The sequence below is a fragment of the Coccinella septempunctata genome, chromosome 5 (assembly GCF_907165205.1).
Source record: "Coccinella septempunctata chromosome 5, icCocSept1.1, whole genome shotgun sequence".
NCBI classification, from domain to species: domain Eukaryota; kingdom Metazoa; phylum Arthropoda; class Insecta; order Coleoptera; family Coccinellidae; genus Coccinella; species Coccinella septempunctata.
The window spans coordinates 9,949,079-9,968,043 of record NC_058193.1 but is presented as its reverse complement, the minus strand read 5'-3'; the positions used below and the strand labels follow the sequence as shown (position 1 = coordinate 9,968,043).

Below are 18,965 nucleotides of genomic sequence, written 5' to 3'. Positions count from 1 at the left end.
ATCGAATATTACCATATCGGGTCTATTGTGTACGACCCTTCTGTCGGTTATTATTGTTAAGTCCCAGTATATTTTAAATTGCTCGTTTTCTTTCAATGTTTGCGGTGCGTATACGTGGTGTGGTGTAAAATGCGGGATTAATTCTTTTTGTAGGCATATTAGTTGATGCACAACTTTCCCCATGTTGTCATGTCGGGTGAGATATTTGGTGTTCGCTATTGTTGTGCAGCCTGATGTGAGGTGTTGGACTGTTTCCTCAGCGCTGTTACACAACCTGCACTTTGTTGTTTCTACCTGTTGTTGAAGGATGTGTTTCAGGTAAGTTCTTGTTGGAACAACCTGGTCTTGGATGGCCTGGAGTGTTCCTTCCGTTTGAGGAAAAAGATAGCCTTGCTTGAGGTAGGTGTTGGAGGTTGTCATGTCTACTTCAGGTTGTTGAAGGCTATTGAAAAATCTGCCATGCAGCGCTTTGGATTTCCATTTGTTCCTTAATTTTTCCGCAGGGTCTTCTTCTTGTATATTTCTGGATGTTGAGGCAATTCGGCGCTGTGCTGCTATCCATTGATGGAGAGGTAAGTTGTTTTTTTCGAAGTATTGTGTTAATTTTTTTTCCTCTTTCAGGCAGGTATGTTCCAGGCTGCTGAGTCCGCGTCCTCCTTCTTTTCGAGGTAAGTAGAGCCGCTCTATCGCAGAGTTTGGGTGTAGCATGCCTTGTTGTGTGAGTGTTGTTCTTATTCGTCTGTCCAAGTTCTCCAAATCTGTTTTCGACCAATTTAGTATTCCAGCCGTGTACGTAAATGTGGGTATAGCCCAGATGTTGATGGCGTTTATTTTGTTTTTGGCGGACAATTGTGAGTTGACTATCTTTCTTGTTCTTCTTATGAGTTCTGTTTCTGCCGCTTTCTTATTTTCTTGTTGTTTAATTTCGTACGTTTGCTGTATGCCAAGATATTTGTACCTATCCTCCGCCTTCATGTTCGCCATCTCTCGTCCATCTGCCAGTCTGATGTTCTCGCCTTCCACCAATTTTCCCCTTTTTACCTCCACCGTTGCACACTTCTCCAGACTGAATCTCATCCCTATGTCTGTGCTGAACCTCCGTACGAGTTCAAGCTCTCCTTCTAGTTGTTTTTTTCCTCTAGCGTACAGTTTGAGGTCGTCCATATAAAATAAGTGTGTTATTTTCTTCTGTTCTTCTATTTTGTAGCCGTATTCAGATCTGTTCAGCATGTTGCTTAGAGGATTCAGAGCGAGGCAAAATAGCAGCGGGCTTAGTCCATCTCCCTGAAATATGCCCTTTTCGATCTTTATTTCCTCCGTGTTGTATTTGGTCCTCTCGGTGTTGACTGTAAGTGTTGTGCGCCACATTGACCGTAGGTTTTCTATTAAATTGATTATTTTCTTGTCCACCTTGTATATTTCCAGGACTTCCAATAGCCACGAGTGGGGCACCGAGTCGTATGCCTTCCGATAGTCGATCCAGGCCATTGATAAGTTCTTCAGTTTCCTCTTTGCCTGTCTCGTTAAGATGCTGTCAATCATCAGAAGTTCCTTACTTCCTCGCCCGTTCTCTCTGCATCCTGCCTGTTCCCATGCCATAATGTTGTTTGTTTTTAGGTGGGTTCGAATCTTGTGTCCTATGGTAGAGGTTATTATTTTGTACGCTGACGGTAAACATGTTATGGGTCTGTAATTTTCAGGCTGTGTCAGGTCACCTTTTTTTGGGAGCATGAGAGTCGTGCCGTGTGTAAAGTACTTCGGTATCTTGTTGGGATTTTCTATGGCCTCTTGTATCAGTCGTGCTAGTGTTTGATGCGTGTGTGAGAACGATTTCCACCAAAAGTTATGTATGCCGTCTATGCCGGGAGTAGTCCAGTTTTTCATTCTCTTAATTGTGTTCTTGACGTCTTCCTCTTCTATGTTCATCGTGGACATTTCTTGAAGATTGGCGTGTTTCTTTTTTTCTTGCTCAATCCATGTTGCCTCTGTGTTATGTGTTCCTTTATTTGACCAAATCTTCGACCAGTACTTGTGCATGTCGGTTGGGGACGGGGTTTTCGTTGTTTGTACGTTCTTGTCTTCGTCCAGTTTCCTGAAGAACTGCCTCTGATTGTTTGCGAACAGGTTGTTGTCTCGGTATCTTTGAGTCCTCTTATTGTATCTCCTCAATCTGTTTCCTAATGCTGCGATCCTTTGTTTAAGGCCTTCTGTGTACGTCTTTATTCTCTCCTTGTATTGTGGTTCTTTCTTTTTGAGTTTGAGTTTCCGAGTATATTCTTTTATCTTATTTTCGACTCTCGTGCTAGGGCTTGTGTTGTTTAGGTATGCATGTAATACTCCTATTTCCTTCCTAAGATTGATTATCTTCTTCTGTATTCTTTCTTCCCATGGTGGTCTTTGTTGGTGACGTTTAACTTGTGTTGTCTTTTTGTCTTCGATTTTTAGGATGATGCTGGTTACTGTCGCAGCGCAGTAGACTGTGTGGCAGAGCTCTTCGAGGTTCCTCGCGTTTTTGAATTCTGGCCCTAAGGCGTTGTTAACGGCTTGAACAGTTTCTCGGGTATTCTGGTTTTGGTCAATTCTTGGGATTTTGGGTCTTCTATCTATTTCAATTCCTTCCCATTTCATGGTGACTTGCTGGTAGAGCGTCCTCATTCCTCTTGCGACCTCATCGAATTCAGGTTCTATTAGTTGGTGTTCCCTCTCATCTTCTTCGGTCGGTGGTTGTGCTGTTGTGCTTCTCCGTTGTATGCTCCTTCTTATGTTCTCGACCGTTCCGCCCATTGAATTTCTCGCTATGTTTGCCTTAATTGCTTCGATCTCGTCCAGCGCTAGAAGTTTTCTGGTCTTTATATTTTTCACCTGGGCTATGAGGTGTTTTCCCGTGAATGGTTTTCCTGGGTGTGACTCCGCCCAAATTCCTGCCAGTTTTTCGGCGTACTTTTTTGTTTTTGTTTCACCCTCAGTGGCTTCAAAATAAGCATTGATCAGACTGACGTTCATTTCTCTCGTCCAATGCTGCCTTTTGGGTTTTTGGGTTATAGCGGGATTGTCTTGTGTGGTCGACCGATCCAAGCTGTTCCCCCCTCCTATCCTGTTTGATCTGCGAGGCCTTGTGGTTCCATTTCGTAGAGTAGCGCCACTTGCTTCACTGTTCTCCACTAGAGACTGTGCCGGTCTTCCTCCAGGAGCAGTCCCCACTCCGGAGGCGGTTTCCGAGGCTTCCATTTCTTCATCGAAAGCGATTCATTTTCACAATGTGAGGGTTGCTAACCCACCACATTGGTGACCTCGGGTATGCGGGGTCGTCACTCCCCGAGAGCACAAGTCTCCCCTGCATATATATATATATATCATCATTTCCCACACCCCTTAATCATTGTCTATATATATATATATATATATATATATATATATATATATATATATATATATATATATATATATATATATATATATATATATATATATATATATATATATTTACATCCCGGCATCTATAGGTCCTCACCATATGATCCAGCAATAGGTCCTCTACCAGAACCCATGAATATATATCAGATTTCTCTGCGTATATTGGTTATTTGGCAAGGTTCGAATGTGAATCCGCCCAAATACTGGTCAAGAAAAAAAAATTTTCTTCGCATTTTACTATGTTTGGGTCCACCCACGAAAATGTTCACTTTGGCTCCTCCATGTGTATATATTTTTATCCATTTTACGATCCTTCAGTCTTCCGCTGTATATAGAATATCCAAAATGTGGTGGATAGTTCTTCCGATGTATAATTTTTTTTTTATTTCACAGTGGAATAGTCCTCCGACAGTGTTGCCGGAATTAATGATCATAAAATTGACGGTTTTTATTATTGGATTCGTTTCACCAGTAGTTTTGTCTGTAGTGAATCATCACGTGTTGTGGTAACAAGAATATTTCGAATGAAAGGGGGGTACGACTCTCGACTTTTTAATACAGAGGATTGGCCATATGATACATCATTTGAAAGCTTATTCTTTAAACTTTTCATAATTTGCAGCTTTTTGTACAATTGAATTGAATTTTAATAATTAATGGTTTTTCATCATATCCCCTAAGAATATTTCCTGATTCGTGCTCTTGCATGAATCTTTTATCAAAGATGTCATATTTTGCGATTCTGTTTATTATTAAGTTTTTTGAGTTACTTGAATCATCAAATATTTGCTTGCGGAAAAGTCAGAAAGTCATTACGTCAGGAAAATCAACAGAAAGTTCAACTTCAGTTTGAAACTGATACTATGTGAATTAGTTTTCCAAAAGAACGTTGCCATAAGTACTTTTTAAGAGAGAGAATCTCAAGTTAGAAAATTAATTTATTGAAAACTATAACTAATTATTGAAAACTATTAGTTTCACAAAAAATGTTCGAACCGTTGAAGAACATTTTGTAACATCGCTGGGGTCATTTGTTGACATTCGTTGACAATACGATGACGTAATTCTTCTGAGAATTCGGGCTGAGTAGAATGAATTCTATTTTTTATATGAACCCGCAACAAACAACAAAAAAATCGAGTGGTGAAAGGCCAGACGATCGTGAGGGTCATTCTGAAGATCCTATTCTTCCAATCCAACGATTTGGAAATCTATTGTTGAGTATCCCCATTCTGCTGAAATACCAACTCATCTTCTGACTACTGCTCATTTTTCTCGATAATGTCAGTCAACATATTGAATCAATGTGGTTTTGAACGTATCTCCATTCAGATTTCCTGGTAAGAAAAAAGGGCCACTTATGCGATCACCAAAGATTCCAGCCGTAACATTCAGTTTTTCTTGGTGATGTGTATAAATTTACAAAGTTAATTTGGGATTTTCATTAGCCCACCCGTTGAGGAAAAAAGTACATTCATCTTTAAAATAAATATTAAAAACGAAATTTAGATCATTGGCCATTCGCTCACTCATCCCTTCACATGGTCCGAGAGCTGGCAACAAAAATGGTCCAGAGTTTTGTAATGGCCCAAAATTAAATATTAATTAGTTTTGGAAGTGTACATGAGTCAGCACCCACTCGCAAGGTCAGATAGTGAAACACCTGGCGGCAAAGCGCTTCGATGTGGGTATGAAAAAATACAACATGTTCTGAAAATGTTTTATAATAATTGAAAATTTTCAGAAAACTAGTATATAGTGCAAAGAAGATGGAGAAAGTGGTCAGACCGCATTTTTGTGTAATACGGCGGGTCAGCATCCCTCATAAGTTGTCGCCGAAGTTGTCGTCATAACGATGTCAGTGGAAGAGTTTTGTAATGGCTGAAAATGATTTTACTGTTTAATTATCATATATTATTTGAGAATTGAAGATTCAGATGAATAGAACAGAAGCAGCCAGCATACGCTCAAAATGCGGATATTGTAATTGTTTATACAGCAATGCGCGTCGCTGACAGGTGTCTACCTACCTACCTACCTGAACTTGCGAGTGGTTTGTGACTCATGTACCAACACCCTCAACACTAAATCATATTCAATTGTGAGCCATTACAAAACTCTTGCCGATTTTACATCTAACAGTATTTAAAATGAGAGGAAAGGATTCGTTTTAAAGCCTCTCTACTCAAATGCCAACCTTACCTACTCGCAGTTTTTACAAACGAGGCTCTGGCGACCGATAACGAGCGGTATAACATCGACAGGTCGAGCAGTTCAAATACTTGGGAAGCTTCATTAACACTCTAGGGCTAACCTGAACACAGAGTGTTTCAAAATCACGACCTCAATCTGAAGACTGTTCTTTAGGGAAGCGAAATCTGGAGGCTCAACAGGCGACATACTAAATAGCTAGAACAAACAAAACAACGTCATCTGAGACATTATGCATATGCATTATGCACATGGTTCCATAAAGTTTCAAATGCAGAAGTCTTGCAGCGCGCAAGTTGTATAACTATTGAGACTCAAGTAACGAGGCACGACTCAGATGGAGTCGCCACATTCTGAGGATGCAAGACACAAGACTCCACAAAAAAGCTCTGTGTGGCGTATTCACAGAGAGAGCTCGGAAAACAGGAGGCCAATATAAGCGGTTTAAGGATATACTGCATCAATCCTTAAAATCAGTTAATGCCAATCATAACTTGGAACAACTAGCGTTAGACAGATCACAGTGGAGGTCTCTGGTCCACAGTTATAATGAGGAATACAGCGGCGGCCAGATCTGGTCAGTTGCTATCCATGCCCGCAGTGTGGAAGGATCTGTGGGTCACGGGTGAGTTTTTTCAGTCACAGGAGGGCACACAGTCGCAAGTAGCCCTAAGGAATTGTTGGTTTGATCGCACCGACAGTTTTTTTTTGAAGTCTTTTGTAAATATATTCTTGGTAACGGGATACAGCAATAAATGAATAAATGAACAGAATTCCAGATGGCACGGTGGTCAAAATCATCTGCAGGGTATGTACAAGATGGAATTTGTACGGGTGGAAAGTATGGCGCTTCGAAATGTTCAAAATGCTACGTTGAGAACCAGATTCTGTTGCAAGTTGCCTAGTACTCGATCTTGGATTGAGAGCTACCGGACCAAGAACTGTCACATTCACCCCTTCATTCATTTTTACATTTCGCTCTTTACTACACACTGAACCAGTTTATCGGAACTTTGCCATGAACTCGAATTTACTTTCGATTTACATTTCCATCCAAATGAAGCTGATTGAATAGTTCAGCCGTTCTCTTAGCTTAGCACATAGGTTATTTTCGAAAGAAGTGAAAAAATTTCCAACCTCTCTGTAATCGTGTAAACCATGATTTCGACTGAACGCATTATAAATAATTGAACTAATCGACGAAAGAAATTAAGTAAAATGAAAATCGTGGTTTCATTGTTATTTGATTGCAATTAACGGCTGGAGGACACAAGAATAATCTTTATTAGATATAACAAAAAAGGAATTATCAACAGTTCTATTCCGAACACGAGTTAAATCAAGTGCCGATATTTGTAGCAGGAAATGAAAACTCTTCGCCTATAAATGTCGAAGAAACAAGTACCGAATACAGAAGTTCGAAATAAAAGAATATGACATCTTTGAGAAAAATTTATGCAAGATCACGAATCAGGAAATATTCTTAGGTGATTCGAGGAAAAACCATTAATTATTGAATTTTATTAGATAATTTTTCATATTAGAAAGCTTAAGTGATGTGCTTACAAATGATGTATCACATGGCCAATTTTTCCCTATTGAAAATTCGAGAGGGATAACCGCCCCGCTAAGGAGATGGCTGTTTCACTTCTTAAATGTCTTAGAACCTATAGTTTTTTCACAATTTTAAGAAAATATTCTGTAATATTATGAACATCCATTAATTAGTCAAATTCAATCCGATTTTCGAAAAAAGTACAAAAATAGAAATCTGACTTCATAAGCTTTCATAATATGAGGTATCACACAACCTATCTTCCCTATTCAAAATTTGAGGGTTGCAGCTGCCACGTTCAAGGGAAGGCTATTTTACTAATAAATAATTATAAAACAAAAAGTGTCCCCCTTCAAACAAAAATCTCCGCTTCAAGGAATGTGGCCAATTCGCCGCATTCTGTTTCGTTTTCAAATGGCCCCCCTGTAAGTTCACCGTAACTTATACCCTTACACCTGCGAACAAGATATTGAAAACAGAAACTCATGAAATAATCCAACATCTACACAAAGCGTAATGTACGATTCACGAATGAATACAGTGTTGCCGAAAACACGGAAGACCAAAGTACGGTGACTCGAAAAATTTTGTATAATCGAGGAGGACCGATCCTATGTAGAACGCTCAAAAATATACAACTCAATATACGCGAGAAAGCGCCCTCCTGGTCCAACGCGACAACTGCCGCAACTAAAGTATTCAAAATCGACAAAAATCAGCTCTAAGTCGTCCCGCTGAAATTTTGCCAGGTGGTTGCCTATGCTATGATGAACCATTTAACACGCGATGTGTTGGGTCCTCCGTATACGGAGGACTTATCGCAGCCGGAGGACCAATACCATGAAATCGGGCTATTAGAAGAGGACCTATTTACCGCAGGATATATATATATATATATATATATATATATATATATATATATATATATATATATATATATATATATATATATATATATATATATATATATATATATATATACATATACGGAAAAGGTGACGAAATATGGAAGTCTGGCGTTGCAGATGAAGGAGATATACGGACTGGAACATGTCTCGGTTCTTCCGCTCATAATATCGGTGAATGGATTGGTGGAGGCTCATTTGATAGAAAACACCGATAAGCTGTGTTTGGATAGATCAGTGATCTCGAGCGCACAAAAGCAGGTTGTGTTGGGGACAATACGAACAGTGAGGAAGGTCTTGCAAGGACTCTAGCATCGTCATGTGTCTTGGCATGTCATGCCCGGCAGATGATACGTACCCACTATGGTGATGAAAAAAAAAAATATATATATATATATATATATATATATATATATATATATAGAAGTAGTAATTTATGGTCGTTTTTAAATTTAGTGAGGGGGGGAATAAGGGATCTCGACCAATATGAAAGTTGTTTATTTAATTCTCTTTATTCATTCGCCAAGCTTTCGGTATCTAATTTGCACCTTCCTCAGGGTTCCTACAAGAAATATACTCTCAAATAGACTTCTATATAATATAACGTGGTCACAATTATTTTTGACTCTGATTTTACTCACTGAATTTTGATAAAGTTCATTCATGTATTGTAAAATCCAGTTTGTATGTTCTCTTTTCTCTACTAAGTACAATTTGTTCGAAAGTAATCATTAAACAATATACAAATTTAAACTCAAAGTACACACTCAACATTCTTTGGGAAAACGGAAAATCATGTCTAAAAGTGAACGACAGACGACAAATGTCAAAAAGTCAGGGGTGTCCAGAAAGTTCTGTTCTTCTTCTTTCTTCTACTGGGCTATTGTACAATGGTTCCTTCTTCAGAGACAAAAGATATGTATAGATATTACTAAGATTTGAAGTATCAGTTTTCTTATTGATTGGATTGGGTTGGTCTCTTATATGTATCATTTCAAGCACTGTTCTCTTTTTATAATTTCTCTCGCTATCTAAAATTTCCACATCTTCTAGATTTATCTTGTGATCTTTCTCATTTGCATGTATCGACAACGCACATCTCCGGTTGTTTAGTCTAATATCACTTCTGTGTAGTGTAATTCTATTTTTTATCAATTGGGATGTTTGTCCTACATATGTATTGTCGCAGTCTATGCATTTAATCTGGTATATCACATTTGTTCTCAAGTTTTTTGGTATAGGGTATTTAAGTCTGGAGTAGAGGTTGGCTACTGTTTTTTGGTTTTTTGTGATTACTCTGATGTTATATCTGTTGTTGAAGCATTTTTTTATTTTTGTCGTTAGTGTCCTAATGTTTGGTATTGAGCAGTATCTAATGGTTTCTCTTTCGTGATCTTCTTGTTCACTTTTCGAATTCTCTGTTCTGTTTTCCGTTATTTGATTTTCACTGGAAAACAATAGTTTTTTTATCATGTGTGGTGGGTAAGAATTTTCTAGTAGTATGTTCTGTAACTTTTTTATGCTTTTCGACACGAAGTCTGGGTGGCAAATTTTTTTAATTCTCCTTATTTTTTCTTTTATGAAATTTATTTTGATCTGGGTAGTATGATCAGATAGATAGTGGATACATCTGTCAGATGAGATCGACTTTGTATACCAGTCCAACTTTATAATGTCATCACACCTGTACACTCTCATATCTAAAAATGGTATGGACTGTTTTTCATCTTCTTCTTCCATGGTGAATTGTATGTGTTCATTGAAACCGTTGAATATTGTGGGGACATTTTCTTTTTCTGTATTGGGTATAGCTGTTATCACATCATCTACGAATTTTTTAAGGAATGGTGGTTTGAAAATTAGCTTTGGTATGCATTTTCTTATCAAATAATCCATAACATAAAGGGACAGTATTGGACTTAGTTTTGATCCCATGCTGCAACCCAACGTTTGTATAAAATATCTACCCTCAAACACAAAATACCCATTTTTTAACAGGAATTCTATTATGTCCATAAATTTTTCTTTTTGGATGCTGCAATGTTGTTCTATGTTGTCCCATCTCTCTTTCACAGCCTCATAGACTAAATCTTCAGTTATATTTCCAAAAAGATTCACTACATCTAGAGAGACAAGTATGTAATTTGGTGGTAATTTAAAATTATTCAACATTTGTGCTATTTCAAATGTGTCCTTTACATAGAACTCATTGTTTGTATCATAAGCGTCTGTTAGAATTTTGGCAATAAATCTTGCTAAATTAATCGTTGGTCCCTGTACATCTGATACAATTGGTCTTAATGGTACATCTATTTTATGTAGTTTTGGGTTTCCATATATGCGTGGGGCTATTGAATTGTATTTCCTCAATAATTTTGCTTGAACATCATCTATAGCATCTATGTTCTTTAGATCTGTTATAATCTTGTTTGTCTTGGTCTGTATGGTTGTTGTGGGATCTCTTGATATTTCCTTGAAACTATCTGTATTTAAAAGGGTTTGCATTTTTTGTAAGTACTCATCTTTTGTCATAACAACCGTAACTGAGCCCTTGTCACTATTTAATACCAACAAGTGATCATGAATTCTTAGGAAGTTCTTTGTTTTGTTGAACATGAAATCAATAATACGTGTTTGGTCTTTATACTTATGAAAATGATTAGTCACGATACTGGTTGTCTTAGCTCTAAGTAAGTCTCTTTCATCGTTAGGTATCATATCTAATATATTTTCAATATCTGCCACTAACCTTCTTAAAGATGTTTCTCTTATATTTGTTGAGATGCCAAATTTATTTCCCAATGATAGTGTAGTTTTAACTTCCTCTGGTAAAAGTTCTGTTGTAAGATTTTTGAACCATTTCTCTTGTGTCTTGTATTTGGTCTTTCTTCTCTCTATCAATCTGCTAATCTTTTCTCTGTTCTTACGTCCAATCCTGTGAAACTCCCTAGTATAGGTTATATTCTGCCTCCGAAGAAACTCAGACACTGTGGTTTGTGGTAACATTGAGTTCAGTTCTCTCAAGTTTTCATCCTGAATTCTCTCCAATCTTTTTATTGTGGATTGTGTATGTTCGATCTCCAATCTTATGATCTTGCCCGTGAGTTTCTCATTGAACTCAGCTACCTTTCTGTTCAATCTAACACCCGAATTCAACTCAAAAAGATTGTTTATGTTCTTCATTCCATTTCCAATATGTGGTGGTGTCAGATCTTGTCTTTTGCACTCTAGTAGGAATATTCTTCTGTTTCGAAACGCTGCTAACCTTGTGTTGTTGGTCGTCCATTTCTTGAGTAGTAGTGTTACTCTTTCTCCATACAAAGATGTCATCCTTTGAAAAAATCCCATTTTCTATTCTTAGAAGTAGTAATTTATGGTCGTTTTTAAATTTAGTGAGGGGGGGAATAAGGGATCTCGACCAATATGAAAGTTGTTTATTTAATTCTCTTTATTCATTCGCCAAGCTTTCGGTATCTAATTTGCACCTTCCTCAGGGTTCCTACAAGAAATATACTCTCAAATAGACTTCTATATAATATAACGTGGTCACAATTATTTTTGACTCTGATTTTACTCACTGAATTTTGAGAAAGTTCATTCATGTATTGTAAAATCCTGTTTGTATGTTCTCTTTTCTCTACTAAGTACAATTTGTTCGAAAGTAATCATTAAACAATATACAAATTTAAACTCGAAGTACACACTCAACATTCTTTGGGAAAACGGAAAATCATGTCTAAAAGTGAACGACAGACGACAAATGTCAAAAAGTCAGGGGTGTCCAGAAAGTTCTGTTCTTCTTCTTTCTTCTACTGGGCTATTAGGCTACTAGGCTATATATATATATATACCCTACCCTTGGTAGGGATATATATTCCCTACCCTTGGTAGGGAATTGTATCAGCTCCTGTAACGAGAAGTAGAACGCAGGGCGGTGAGGAGTCTCAGGCCGGCTCCTTTCGGAACCGTCCAGATGTTCGGCCTGTTGGAGGTACGTGTGGAGCAAGCAGCGCACCCCTCCGAGATGGCACCGCAAGGCCAAATCCTGCATCTCCACATGGAGAAAGCCCCGATAGTTTGGGTGGGCAAACGGTCCACCCCGCTACGGCGAGGCCACAGCGGGATAGGCGAACGCGCTGGTCAAAGGAAGAGAATTGCATGGTTATGCGTGCTCATTTTATTGCATTGGACCTTGTTGAGACCCGTAACACCACTTACAGGAACCTATTATTGGAGATATGGAACGAAATCTGCCCATACCGCCCGGCATATGCTCAACTGCTCTCCAATAGGGTTCGATGGATACTTGACAACCAAAAACTATCCCGAGCTGCGCTGGAGTGCATTAAGACAGCCTGCTATCCGACCATTACGACTCAAGAGGTCACAGGCCCACCAGAGGAGTCTAGAAGGAAGTCATCCATCGGCATTAGAAGGAGCGGTCTTTTCCTAAAGACGCCGGAAGAAGACACACTACAAAGATCCTTCACTGGTAACCTGATGAGGTTTTCGGGAGTGGCTGCGGAGAGAAGACCAAGGATTCCGCGACTGAGGTTCTCTAGGACGACTCGCGATATGGTGATGAAGGTGAACTCAATCCTACCGGAGCACCTAGCGAACGTTGAGACGCTTGAGGAGCTGGTGGACATAGTCTACGCGGGCGCCGTAACGGTCTCTGAAGCACTTGGGCAACGGACTGACCACCAGCAAAATACTCCAAGATCACCCACAGTACCTCCTTGGAAGCTGCGCCTGGAGCAAAAGATCACAGCTATTAGAAAGAAGATTGGTGTAGTCCATACTTACCTCCATTCTGCAACTCCAAATGTTAAGGTTATCAAAGCCGTTAAGAAGATAGCCTCGGAATCCCGTATTAAATGCAAGGACCCGCACTTCAAAGAAAGGATAACAGTCGTTTCCGATCACCTGAAACAAAAAATCAAGGCATTAGGGAACCGTATTAGACGATATAATGAGAGGACTAAACGCTACAAGAACAACAACCTATTTTATAAGGACCAGAAACAGTTTTTTCGTACTCTGGAAGCAGGAGATAAAGGGGAAATTGGTCATCTAGAACCCGATAAAGCGCACAGTTTCTGGACTGAGGTGTGGTCTAGGGAAAGCACCCATGATGACAACGCGTATTGGATAGAGGAAGCACAGCAGGAAATACCCATACAACCTATGGACGAAATAAACCTGCGGCAGTCGGATATACCTGAAATACTCAGGGGCTCCAACAACTGGGCATCCCCGGGGCCTGACAAACTCCACAACTATTGGTGGAAGTATTTCAACAATGTGCACGAAAAACTAGCACTGCTCCTACAAAATGCCATTAACAACCCTACCCTATTACCAGGCTTTCTCACGCAGGGGGTCACTTACCTGATCCCAAAAGATGGCGATAAAAAAGATCCCAAGAACTATCGCCCAATAACTTGTCTTTCATCGGTTTATAAGATCCTTACTGGAGTGCTCACGAAATATATCAGTAGACACATCAGAGAGCACAACTTAATGACCAAAGAACAAGGTGGCTGCCGAGAGAAGACGAAGGGGTGTAAAGAGCTTTTAGTCATAGATCATATTGTCACCAAACAAGCGCGAAAAAAGCTCAGAAATATTTCCGTTGCCTGGGTAGACTACAAAAAGGCTTTTGACTCTGTCCCGCACACGTGGCTGTTGAAATTTCTGGAGATGCATGGGACAGCCGGAAAGGTGATCGAATTGCTGGGGCACCTGATGAAGAACTGGAGGACCTCCCTTTTCGTGCGATCGGGAGATGTACTGGTGGAGGCAGAACAAATAAAGATAAACAGGGGTATATTTCAGGGAGACACATTGAGCCCCATTTGGTTCTGTTTAGCTCTCAATCCTCTCAGCATAATCCTCAACAACACCAACTATGGATATGTCATAAATAAGAACAGGCAAGTCACCATCTCTCACCGCTTATATATGGACGACTTGAAACTCTATGGAGCGAACTCCGAACAACTGAGAAGAATGTTAGAGATAGTTTCAGCTTTCAGCGAGTCAATTGGGATGGAGATGGGGTTGAAAAATGTGCCGTGCTCGATGTCCGGAGGGGAAAAATCGAGGATACTACGGAGGGAGTATCCTTGATGAATAACATCACAATACCCGCACTGGATAAAGAAGTCCCATACAAATACCTGGGGATCAAGCAGGCATTGGAAATAAAAACTCCAGAGATGAAAGAGTCTTTTAAGGAGAAGCTTCTGGCAAGGATTGTTCTGCTACTTAGAGGCAGGCTGAATTCCAAGGCTCTGTTCATGGCCATCAATATATGGGCGATCCCAATCATGGCTTATTCATTCGGCGTACTCAATTGGTCGACGACCAAGCTCCGCGCACTAGACAGGGATGTAAGATCAATCCTGACTAAATATGGAGTGCACCATCCCCACTCCTCCACTATCAGGCTTTACCTCCCACGACATCAAGGGGGAAGAGGGTTGTTAAGCTTAGAGGCAGTCCATGGGAAAAATATCAGTGACCTCAGGCAGCACTTCCTTAAAAGAAACTCACCAATGTTTAGGGCGATCCGAGAAGCGGACCAGAGATTGTCTCCACTGAAGCTCTCCGACTCAGAATATCAGGTCCCTCAACCCTCTGCGGAAGACCTTATCGCGGAGTGGAGCGCCAAGGCTTTGCACGGCCGATATCCATCTCACCTGAAAAGCAGAGAAGTAGAAAAGGTAGAATCTCTTACTTACCTTCGTGCAGGCTACCTTTTCCCGGAAACGGAAGGAAGACTCTTGGCGATACAGGACCAGGTGGTGCCCACAAGGATGTATATGAAGCATATTGCCAAGCAGGAGGTCCCATCTGATCGATGTAGGAAGTGCGCTGAGGCTGCGGAGTCCATACAGCACATCACCTCCTCGTGTCCGATACTTGCCCCCGTGGAATATCTTGGCAGGCATGATGCGATGGGACGTATTTACCATCAGCAGATCGCTTTAAAACTTGGGTTGCTCAAGGATGAGGTAGAGCAACATTTATACATGCCGAAAACCATTTTGGAAAATCAGTGCCATAAAATTTATTGGGACGCAACTCTCGTGACGGACAGAGGAGCGGCACACAATAGGCCAGACATTGCCATCTTTGATTGGGAACGGAAAACTTGCTTGCTGCTGGACTTCACTGTCCCAGCAGATGACAACCTGGCAAGGGCGTACACGGAAAAAATAACAAAGTACGCCGATCTGGCTTTCGCTGAAATCAGTAAATGTGCTCCCGATGATAATCTCAGTTAACGGCCTGGTGGAGAAACATCTACCCGAAAACACCAAAAGGCTCTGTCTGGACCGGAATGTGATATCCAGCTCACAAAAGCAAATAATACTGAACACGACAAGAATAGTAAGGAAATTTCTCCAAGGTCCGTAGCGGCTATACACATCTTGGCAGAGCGCCCGAAGTGTAGAGCATTTCACCCGTAAAATGAACGGTGGTTAAAAAAAAAAAATAAAAATATATACATATATATATACAATAGGTAAAATTTTTCTTGTGCTATATTTTATATATTTTAGGTGCAATTTTCTTGGGTTTAGAGCACAATAAAACTTCAGGTATTCAGATTTTATCACTTGTAATCGACATATGTTTCGGCGTATATAAGCCTTTTTCAAGATTATGAAATAGGTTTGGCTGGGACATTTACATTGTTTTATCTGTAATCTATAATACAAATTATCAATTTATTTACAATAAAATTACGAAATATGTCCGTGCAATGTCCTCAGGATAGTTGTCTTGGATAAATCTCATGTTGATGTTGTCTACCTCCATTTTTCACCCAGGAGTCTATAAATACAATAGGTAAAATTTTTCTTGTGCTATATTTTATATATTTTAGGTGCAATTTTCTTGGGTTTAGAGCACAATAAAACTTCAGGTATTCAGATTTTATCACTTGTAATCGACATATGTTTCGGCGTATATAAGCCTTTTTCAAGATTATGAAATAGGTTTGGCTGGGAGATTTACATTGTTTTATCTGTAATCTACAAATTATCAATTTATTTACAATAAAATTACAAAATATATTTCGTAATTTATCTGAATATCTGAAGTTTTATTGTGCTCTAAACCCAAGAAAATTGCACCTAAAATATATAAAATATAGCACAAGAAAAATTTTACCTATTGTATAGACATTTTTAATCCAAATTGTATAAAATAAGAAAAGATTTTCTCAATTTTTTTTGCCTTTCTGTGAACATCATGGCACATTTGCTTGTCCATGCCAATTTATAGAATTTTTCTGAAATCTGTCATTTGTAAAACCATTTTTTTCCTGAATAATTAAACTGAAATTGACGTACTTTTTTGATTACCCTCTACATGGTCTTGTTTTTTCTGAAGCTACCATATTTATTGTCATGGTATTGTAAGTTTTAGCCTAAGAGAATTTGAACTTTTGTTATGAGATCTTTGTATTTTCCAGTTGCTCCTGAAGAAGTCAACGACAGTTGACGAAATATATAGAGCTTTAATACAATTTGACTCTCATTGGAATTTTGCCCTGAATAATAGTCGAAACACCCTTAATTTAAATCAATAATTTTCCAAACGACTAGTATCCTATAACTTCAACTATATATATATATATATATATATATATATATATATATATATATATATATATATATATATATATATATATATATATATATATAAGGGTATAACGACTACTTTTGTAGGGAAAATTTAAGAAAAACTCTTCATTCTATGCCAAGCTTTCGAATTTAATTTAATTCTTCTTCAGGGCTTCTGGAAATACAATAATTTACATTTTCAGTTTAATATTAACCTTTGATGACTTACTGAATTTGAGGTTATTTAAAGAAGTTCCGCAAGGCTATAAACATTTCTTGTCAATAAATTTAAAATAAAGTTTTTGGGACATCACATTTCATTCGACTACAATGTTCAAACAATTTACAAAAATTTTTTGTTTATTACAACTGTGACATATTTGACGCTAATTAAATATTACTTTTTGACATTGACATACAATTAATTTTTCTTTGTGTTCTCATTCACTGACTGGACCGTCGTAAAATTTCTTTAGATTTTTCTAACAAATACCTATATATGCTACTTAACTTATTAGTGTCTGTTTTTTTGTTCATAACATTTGTCTGTTTATTAATTTCGACCATTTCTAACACCAATCTCTTCTGATAATTTCTTTCTATTTGTAACACATTTACATCTTCAAAATTTATTTTATGATCCAGGTTGTATGCATGGGTTGCCAGTGCGCATCTTTCGTGGTGTTTAGTGATGTCAGATTTATGTAATGCCAATCTACTCTTCAACCATTGGGATGTCTGTCCTATATATTTATTTATTCATTTATTTATTTATCAACTCAGGAATACACACAGGTGATTTCCACACCCAAAAAGGTATTCACAAAATATTATAGAAAAGTGAACAATTTGTGAATTGAATTGCATTCGGTACAATCAAAAATCAGCAAAACATATGAGGCTTAACCTAGTAATAAAAAAAATTCCGAGAAATGATATCCCAATAAAACAAAATATTAGGTGTCAAAAAAAAAAAATTTCAAAGTTCCTCGAAATATTTTCTCAACATTTTCCGCTTGACCGCCGTCGAACCGTCGAAAAATATGTCACATATCTCAGCAAACATGCAAGTTTCCTTTTGCATACGATACAAAGGAGAGTTTTGAGCAGAAACAGTATTTCTCCTAGGGAGGCAAAAGATGTCATGTTTCCTCAGTGATCTACTCGGGGTATAAAAGGTAATACAGTCTTGAAGGAATTCTGACTCCAATGAGCCATTCAAAAGTTTTTGGAGCATCAGTACATCATTTATAGTTCTACGATATTCTAAACTGACCACATTAAAATGTTTTTGCCTTAATGAATAATTTTCAGCATTACCTCTCTGGGTCAAGAGACCGGACTTGTAACTGAGAAATCTCTGAGAATTGAGAATTTTTTCTGAACATTTTCGAGCCTCGAAATATGGACATTGTAATGGGGACTCCATACAGAAGTTGCAAAATTTAGTGTACTGAATATGAAAGCATAATAAACAGCTAATAATGAATGTATATTTTTGAAGTCTCTGCATTGTCTTGTAATGAAGCCAAGCATCCTATTGCTGTTGTTGACCACAGACTCGAAATGATGACGGAAAGTTAGTTTGGAGTCGAGAACTACTCCCAGGTCTCTGACTATTTCTGTTCTAGAAAGAGTCGTATTTTCGATAGAATAATCAAAAAGAAAAGGACGATTACTTCTAGTGAAAGAGACCACTGAGCATTTAGAAATATTGAGAACTAAGCCTTTATTTCTGCAGTACCCACAGAATTCAGTCAGGTCTCCCTGCATAGCAATGCAGTCATGGATGCTGCGAACCACAATAAAAATTTTCAAATCGTCCGCAAATAGCAGAAATCTGCATTTCTTGAAACATTTCCCTATTCCATTGATAAACACCAAAAAAAGCAACGGACCCAAATGAGACCCCTGAGGCACACCCGACGCAGAAACAAAGCATTCGGAACGAAAACCCTGAACCGCAACAAACTGACTTCTGTTCTCCAAATAGGACTTAAACCACCGCAGCAAAGCACCGTGAACCCCGACCCCAGCAAGCCCAGACAAAAGACTGGATATGTCAACTTTGTCAAAAGCCTTGCTGAAATCAGTATACACTGCATCAACCTGCTCCCGCTCGTCAAGCCTATTGGTCAGATACTCGACAAAACTCAACAAGTTAGTCTCAACCGATCTCCCCTTAAAAAATCCGCATTGTTCAGGAATAATCTGAGTCTTTACTAAGTGAAAAAGATGTGG

At 38.6% G+C, this 18,965-nt stretch overlaps 3 protein-coding genes and 1 long non-coding RNA gene across 4 annotated transcripts in view; 1 reads left to right on the top strand and 3 right to left on the bottom strand.

Moving 5' to 3' along the window:
• LOC123313988 overlaps positions 1-3,228 on the bottom strand; it is a 3,528-nt gene extending 300 nt beyond the window's left edge. Inside the window, exon 1 of the mRNA XM_044899100.1 lies at positions 1-3,228. This exon is cut by the window's left edge and continues 300 nt beyond it. Within this exon, the coding sequence (XP_044755035.1) occupies positions 1-3,228 (3,228 nt within the window).
• A 4,304-nt stretch (positions 3,229-7,532) lies between these two features.
• On the bottom strand, positions 7,533-11,415 carry LOC123313987. The gene is made up of 2 exons (XM_044899099.1): positions 9,743-11,415; positions 7,533-7,635 (listed from the first exon to the last, which is right to left on the bottom strand). Exons 1-2 carry the CDS (start codon positions 11,413-11,415, stop codon positions 7,533-7,535), a joined length of 1,776 nt encoding a protein of 591 aa, XP_044755034.1.
• Positions 11,416-11,504: 89 nt separating this feature from the next.
• On the bottom strand, positions 11,505-11,777 carry LOC123314411. Its single transcript, XR_006537815.1, has 2 exons — positions 11,664-11,777; positions 11,505-11,584 (listed from the first exon to the last, which is right to left on the bottom strand). It is a non-coding gene; the product is annotated as an uncharacterized LOC123314411 (long non-coding RNA).
• Positions 11,778-12,249: 472 nt separating this feature from the next.
• On the top strand, positions 12,250-14,217 carry LOC123313986. Its single transcript, XM_044899097.1, has one exon. It carries the CDS (start codon positions 12,250-12,252, stop codon positions 14,215-14,217), a length of 1,968 nt encoding a protein of 655 aa, XP_044755032.1.
• Positions 14,218-18,965: the final 4,748 nt, after the last annotated feature.